Source organism: Nestor notabilis, unplaced genomic scaffold, assembly GCF_000696875.1.
Source record: "Nestor notabilis isolate BGI_N333 unplaced genomic scaffold, ASM69687v1 scaffold32812, whole genome shotgun sequence".
In the NCBI taxonomy this organism is placed as follows: domain Eukaryota; kingdom Metazoa; phylum Chordata; class Aves; order Psittaciformes; family Psittacidae; genus Nestor; species Nestor notabilis.
Window position 1 is genome coordinate 1 of NW_009917536.1, and position 8,042 is coordinate 8,042.

The 8,042-nt window shown below is 38.0% G+C and overlaps 1 protein-coding gene across 1 annotated transcript in view; it reads right to left on the reverse strand.

Annotated features, from left to right (window-relative positions):
• Nucleotides 1-1,822: 1,822 nt before the first annotated feature.
• Nucleotides 1,823-8,042, reverse strand: part of ABCD2 (ATP-binding cassette, sub-family D (ALD), member 2) — a gene marked incomplete at both ends in the record, with an annotated part of 14,734 nt that continues 8,514 nt past the window's right edge. The window contains 3 exons of the mRNA XM_010009281.1: nucleotides 1,823-1,986; nucleotides 3,334-3,428; nucleotides 6,547-6,715. Coding sequence (XP_010007583.1) covers nucleotides 1,823-1,986; nucleotides 3,334-3,428; nucleotides 6,547-6,715 — 428 coding nt within the window. The remainder of the gene's footprint in view (nucleotides 1,987-3,333; nucleotides 3,429-6,546; nucleotides 6,716-8,042) is intronic.

Here is an 8,042-nt window from a genome sequence, read left to right on the forward strand (position 1 = left end):
CCCTAACTATTCTATGATTCTATGATTACTGTCCTATCGAAGCGCTTTCAGGCACACTTACCCAGAAATCCCTACAAAAAGCAGTCGCACAGTCCCTTTCCAAATACAAGACAGAGGTTGACAGGCCACACTTCCAAACTTACAGAACCCATGCAGACACAGGTAAACTGTCCCCAAAAGCAGACTTCAAAATCTTCAGCCACATTCAAGGAGTAGCAATTTTGCAGAAGAGCTCTCTGCGTCACACTGTTGCCCCATTTACCCAGACTGCTCTGTCCTTTGGGAAGGGAATACTTTTGTATTGCCTTAAAAACCCCTCAGGAGCACAGAGCTCACACAGAGCTGAGACAAGGCAACGTATTTTAGCAGTCCCAAAGACATCACCGCAGCACCCTTTATCCTAGGAAAAGCTATGAGGATGGACTGCATATGAATGATACTTTCAGGGTACACTGCAAAGATGATATGCCAACCCCTACGTGGCTTTGGTCACAGAGGACTGCAAAGACACTGGCTGAATCTCAGACTCTGATCAAAAGATTAGAAATATTCCCAAGAAGAGGTTTGCTGGACAAACTCCCCCAGCAATGCAACATTAGGGGAAACAGCTAACACAGAACCATGTTTATGGAAATGAAAACTCAGCAGATGTGATTCAATCCCCCCAACAAGCACTGTGGCAAATCTGCCTGAATGCAATACGAGTCTGTTTGCTTTACCAGAATAAAGAGACATAAGTAAAGAGGAAGGGCTGTAGGCAAGCCAGCCTCTAATGTTGAGCTGAGAAGCGGTTGGGATCACAGAAGATAGAAGTGGCTGAAACTCAGGATTTTCTGCAAGAAAAGAATTCAGAATAGCTTTTGTTCTGCCTAAGAACAAAACTGATTCTAAGAATGTCCCGCACAATGGAAATTCTGAAACACTCTTTTGAAAAACATTTAATAAAGCATTTTGCTCCAAATTCCTGAATGAAACCCTTGAGTAGCTCAGAAAAATGACAATGGCTAGCAATAAATTATACATACGTTTGAAAAGATTATAGATAAATGTTCTCTATTACCTTCATTTGCAGCAAGGAAAATCTACTCCTCAGTTAGTATTTTCCATTCAGCATAATAGCTTGTACTTTTTAAACAAGACTACAAACTGTACCATGAACATTTCTTTTGCCCATGGGATGCAATGAACTACAGAAAGCAATCAAAGATTCTCAGTGTTTGAATTTGCTTTTGCAAAACAACCTAGTTAGAAGTCTCTAAGGAGATACTCTAGAATCAATTGCACTAAATGATGTTCTGATATTCCAACAGCAGGTCAGAATACAAACGAAGCACAAAAAAGCCATACTTGCCTTAGTGAAAAGGGGACATATTATTAAAATGGCAATTTGCAGATAATATTGAATTAGATTCTGGTCTTGTAGTGTAAAAATTGAAGTTCAGAAAATTATTTTGAATAATTTAACACTTAGGAATCAAAGCACTCTCAGTTGTTTTGATCCTTGGTTTTAAAGTGAAGTCAGAATTAAGATCTATTAGCTCTATTTATAATTTCTATCAGATTCTAGTCTGTCCCCATGGTCCCAATCATCCATGACTTCAGCCATCTGCAGAGCATAGGCTCCACCTCAAATGCAAGTGAGCCCTTTCCAATGACTGAAGATTTGCATCACCAACAAGAAGGGATCTTTTGTTTTAGCACCCTCTACCCCTCCACACACCTGAGGTTGTGCTTAACAACCTTTTAACTTGGCTGTACATATTACAGACGGAAAATGAGAGAAGCAGAGTCAAAATTCATGTAACCAGAAAAAAGGCATCACCTTGAGCAAAACACATACCTTTGTGGTATATAAAACATGTGCTGCGGAGGGGGTTTGTAGAGAACTCCTCCATATACAGGCCACAAACCACTTAAAATTCGGAAGAGTGAACTCTTTCCACAGCCGTTGGGTCCAGTGATTAAAAGGTTCATCCCCTCCTCAACCTACAATAGCAATGAGAACACAAGGACGTTACTATGCTGTATATGTGGCACAAGATAATATAAGACCCCTAGAGGGAGTTAGATGAGCATTTGTATCAAATGATCAACCCATTTCATTAATTATTTGCACATATTTATACAGCTATTCCGGAAACAGTGGCATTACATATACCATGTGGGCTGAAATAATGAAACTTCCATTATAATGTGAGTATTTCTATAAACTACACTGATGATATCACAATGTCAATATACCACAGTCAGAATGAAATATTCTAATGCAGATTAGGTCCAAGGGCGTTAATAGAGTACAAAACATGCTATGCCCATCAGTGCCATTAGTTTAAGCGATAGGAGCCAAATCAAATTATTTGGAAAACTTACTTCACTTATCCTTTCCTGCTTAATTGTGAGTGTTATTTTGGCTGCAATGCACTTGTTTTTACTCATTTGAATATTACCCTGTGTATATATGTGTGTATATTTATGCAAAATCACAATCTCATTGTCTATGCTTTACATAAGTATATTGACTGCTATATATTCTGTTGGTTTCATCCCTTGAGCAAAATGAATAAACATAACTGTCTCCTTGACCACAAATTTGTAATTTTACGAATCTGAAATCCCTCATAAAGCCACTGCAAGTTTTGCCACAGCTGGGACCCTGTCCTCCTGGTTGCCAATTCCTATACCAACAGAGAGGGCAAGAGTAACACTGCTTTAGCTAAAGTAAGGAACCTGCTGGAATTATTTCTGTTAGTGTTCTGGCAACTCCAACTCTTTTTAAAAATAATAACATCTGCACTGATACATAAGATTAGGATACATATGAGAGTAATACATCAAAATTGTGAGCAGGTACCGAGTGGTATCTAGAATAGCTTTTTGAGAACAATGCGATTTTCACCAAGTAAAGACTCCACAGTTAGGCTTGTGAACTATGCTGCCAATTATTAGTTAGTACTGCTCTTTGTTGTGATGATGCAAAACTACAGATTCATTTTTTTCACTGATGCTGTGAATTCAGACTTTTAAAGGAGCCTGTGTGAGTAAAGCATCCCAATTTCACTGAAATTAAGAAAAGATGGATGCAGACTCCCATATGCACCTTTGAAAGTCTCAAGTCAGTTTTTCCCTGGCCACAGCACCAGAAGTCCTCTCTTCTCTTTCTTTGAGCAGGATAAACTACATAAGCCTGCCTCTATTGAGCTACTATGCCTACCTTTCTGGACTTCCCCTTCTATCCATATGCTTCTCCAAGTACTTAACATAAGGTACATGAATTCTGGGCTGTTTATGTTAATGTGATGGCAACAATCAGAAGATTCCTGCATATCATCTTACTTTGAAGTTCAGTCTGGAAACCACCACATCGCCATTCGGAGTAATAATAGGAACATTTTCACAAATAATTCCATGATCAACATCAATAACTTGCCCTAGAAAAAACAAAAAAAATAGTTTGTGAAACCTTTCATTAAGCAACAGTAAGTGACAGTCTCAGTGCATGGCTGAGAAGTGCAACTTGGTGAGTTCCAAACCACTCTTTCATGTGCCTCAGGTTCCCCTAGTGGAAAATCTGGCTAATAAATCTCAGCTAGTCAGAAAGACATTGTCAGCAGTAGCCAAGAGCGTGCAATGAATCCTAAATTTGACCATAAATATAATGCACAGTATGCATCATAAATATAAAATGCACTATAAAGACATGTTTATTCACATTCTACCTGTATTTACTGGATTTTGGTTTTAGTAGGTAGTTAATATCAACCAGCAAAAAAGTTGAAGGAGAGCGTTAGCCACAGGCAGACAAGTTTACCTTCTCTTGAGGATTTAATTAGAAAATGGAATCTACTTTTACTACCAGCTCTCAAACTTGGAGCCCAGCTCAGTCTCCTCTAGCAACGAGAGCAAAGGAGAAATCAGTTAATGGCTTGCTTCCATGTCTTTTTGAAGCCACCTAACACGTCTTGTAAGTATTTGTGGAAACCCATATAACATTTCACTCCAGTAGCTACAGTTACTATTTGGATTTCTGGCAAACTTAAATGTACAATCTCAAGGAGACATTTGGATACTCTGTAACACAAGGACTTTGAAATAAATTCTTCTGGAAGAGTAAAAAAAATGAAGCCAACTCTTTGCCTGTTTAATGGGCTTCTCTAAGAGAACCCAAACAGCCAGGCTCCTGGACGAATATCAGAAATCACTTTTACAGACAAGATGCAAAGGAAAGAGATTTCTTTTTGTTTCAGAAGGCTGCTTCTTTTATAACTTAGATTAACCTGAACAAAGAAAATGCAGCTAAGGAAAAGTTGAGTTTATTACAAAAGGAGCTGGTAGCATTTCCTTCAGTTAAGGTTAGTTTTACATTTTCCATTAAGAGGCTCTTTGTTCAATTGCTTCTGACTTTGCCAAACTATAACAACCTGGGCAAAAATTTCTGTGTCATGTATAAGCCCAAGAATTCCTTTATTCCTAAAACAAGTTTTACTTAAAACAGTTCAGTGGTGTCCAACATGAGATTACGGAAAACACGAGAGTTTTGCTATTAAAAAAACCAAAACAACTTGGATACAGGGGAGAAATTCTAGTTAAAATAAATGACAAGAAAATAGCAAGCTAAGTAAGTTTTAGGTAAACTTAATTCTCATTTCCTAACTTCACAGTGTTTGATTGCAACTTTAGCATGCTTTTAAAGCATATTTATGTGTAATCAGAAATACAATATGACAGTATTTGTACAAGATGTACAAAATTCTATTTCAACTTTAAAATTCTGAATTATTAGATATACCATGTAACAGGCAATATTATTATCTGTTAAAATATTCTAACAGTTTTCATATTTTCACAATGCTCTTATTGACAACAGTAAATGTAAGGCACAACCCAAATACCCCTTAGTTACACAAACTTATATTGGATGATTGTCCTGATTTCTGCACCATGACAATGATCCAAATGGAAGTAAGTAGTATGTGTTCGAAGAGCCTTTGGGAAAGCTGAATGTTAAGATTTTTATTTTCTAACAATGCAGACACATATACATATGTGAGCACGTGTACTTTTATCCACATACAAATCCACTTTGCAGGGATTTCTGAAGTATCAAGACCAAAAGACAATGGAACTTGTCATAAAAAGTGTCGAGCCTGTAGCCTAGATTTATCTGGCCTAAATTCTACTTAAGTCCATGTGCACAATGCTTGGACTTGGCTGGCTGCCTCTGAGAGCCTACAACTACTCAGGAACGAATGCTAGTCACCACAACTAAGAAGGAATTCAGGCTGAATGAAATGAGTGACTGTAGTGGAATCAAGTCTTGAGAAAAGGCTGCAAAGAAAAAAGGAGTATGTATACTAGACCCAAAGGGAACGTGAACAGCATGCTTACACAGCTGAACTGTATTTGGTTTTCAAATACAGTTCAGATATACAAACATACCTAAAAAGAGCTCCCAGATTACTTTGTTTCTCCAGGAACTACCAAGTCTTTTTCTTGTACGTGACAAGATGTAAGAGCTATAAAATGCCATTTCATTTAATGTCAGCCAAATATTACCAAGACCTACAAGATTAAGACATCAGCTATTTCCACAGCTAATCACCATGCTGCAATCAGATTGTTTGTTATGAAGAACCTTTGAGAAATCTAAACTGAAGGGCAGCACTGTTGAAATTGTTGAAAGAAGTTATTTCATAAAGAGCACTTTGGTGCCTTCAACTCTACCGAGGTTTGAGTTTTCAGAAGCCAAAAGGAGGTTTTTCAACACCATAATGGGGAGAAGCAGAAGGGATCTGTTGGGAAAATCAGGAAAAGCCCATTGTAAAAAAAAAAAAAAAAAGCTGCCTTTAAGTACTTCAGAGAGAAGCTGGACACAAAAGGAAGACAGAGGTGACACATAATGGAGCACAATAAGAAAAGGACATACACAGAAAATGCTTTGGGAAGGGTGGAGATAGAAAGATAGTAGCATCAGAAAAATACAGGACAGGGACAGCAAGGATAAGCTATAAATTGATCAGACCATTTGAGAGGTGAGGGGAAGGGTAAAGTTGTCAGTCCACTTTCAGTTGAAAATTCCCACTTAATTATGAAAAAATAAGCACAGGCTGATTTTTTGTTACTGAAAACAAAGTCGTATTTTTGTCAGAAACTACCAAACCGATCTGTCTTTCCCTCCTACCCCAGACAAAGTAATGTGGTATCTGAAGATGAAAATCTTACAGTCTCATTTTCTGGAAAAAAATTAGGTGTCTCAGGAAAGCAGGCACTGTCCATGTAAAAATAATAGTATCATCACCAACTACAGTATAGCTGAAATGCCTTTTTCACTGAAAGGTTTACAGAAAATGTTTGAGCAATTCTCTGTATTAGAGAAGCACTGCATAAGCAGTTACAAAATAGCAGGAGGTTAAAAAGGAAGGCAACATAGTCTCTGGGGTATAAAGGCTTAGAGGCTGATTTGCTGTAGAAACAAAACCTCTGTTCACCTCCTGTCCCACTGCACCAGCCCCACACACAGGGAAATGCATGCAAATATGAATTAATTACCTTTGATTTCTAAGGGCCCTTCGATGTGTAATTCTGCTTTATCTTCATTCTTGCTGTTGTTTTCAGACTCTTGAATAACAGCATTTCTTCTGTAGATGCCCTTCTTCACCTCATCAAAGACTGAAAACATGTTGTAGACACGGGCAGTGTAGCCTGCTAGCTCAGTAACCTGAGAAAGAGCAAATGCCTCATTTCAGTTATACTTCACAAATTCTAGAAATTAAATTTTTGGCCAAAGATTCATGAAAAACATTCCCAGCTATTCTGAGTTGACAATTCTCAAATGCTATTCTGGAATGATCAACAATATGTCTTTGGACACCTATTAATTCTCATTCCTTGAGATTCTGTGCTAATTCACTTGCCACCCACAGCTCCTGCCAGCCTGGAGACAGAGGCAGTTTAAGGGGGACAGATTTCAGCCAATGTAAGCTATGATAGCTCTAGTAAATGAGGAGGTTCCAGGGACTGCTCTTTTCCATGGATCAGTAGTCTTCGACCAGCTGAGAATAGCTGTTAGCATATCTGAAAACAGAGTGCCTATCATACATGAGAAAAACAAAATCTCTGCTTTTCCCAGAAAAATAAAGGTCCACAGAAGTGAGAAAAAATGGCATCTGGAATTATTTATGTTTGCTTCCCTGTATTCCTGAAACCTCCTGTCAGAAAGGTGTGCTTCTCTGCGTAAAGCAGGTCATACCAGAGCATCCTAATCTAAAATACGTTACAAAAAAGACACTATTCTTCAGGCAACTGCATGCTAGAGTACCAGGGCTACATCTGAGACCTCAAATTAGAACAGGGCATTTTTAAAAAGGTAAGGTCTCTTAAAAGGCTTTCTTCTCTTTATTTTTTTGGTCTTTTTGTCACAGCTTCTACCTGGTAAAGACAGAAACAACAGATCTCTAGACCTGATAACTTCCTATTCATGGGCAGTGACACCGCTAAGAGCTCCCAGAGAACTGCCTCCATCTGCTAGCAGGAAAGAATTAAACCCAGGCATCTTATTTATTATGCATTATTATGTGTTTATTATTATTTTTATCATGTATTAGATGTTTTTTAAAGAATGAATTTTATACTAAATGCAGAGAGCAAGACAAGAGCAGCAAGAAAAGAAGTTTAAGATGATCATCAGGTTGCTGTGGTTAAACACGTACACATCACGACTGAGTTCACCTGCAATGGCATACTTAATTCCAATATAAAATACTAAATGAATTCCACTATTTGTGACAGATTCAGAAGTGAGTGCTGGTTCTGGCCACATGGTCATCATGCCACTGGAGGTTAACAAATACAAATCTATTGAAAAACTCTGTTAAAAAAGAGCAGTCACTCAATGTTTCAACTTCATCAGCTGTACACTGTTTTGCACTATTGGTAATTGCATTAACAGCTGTGAAAAGTATTGAGCTAACACCACTTGAGGCAGTAGGTAGCACACAGAAGCTGTAACATCATTCTCCACACTGGAATTTTCCTATCAATTTCAG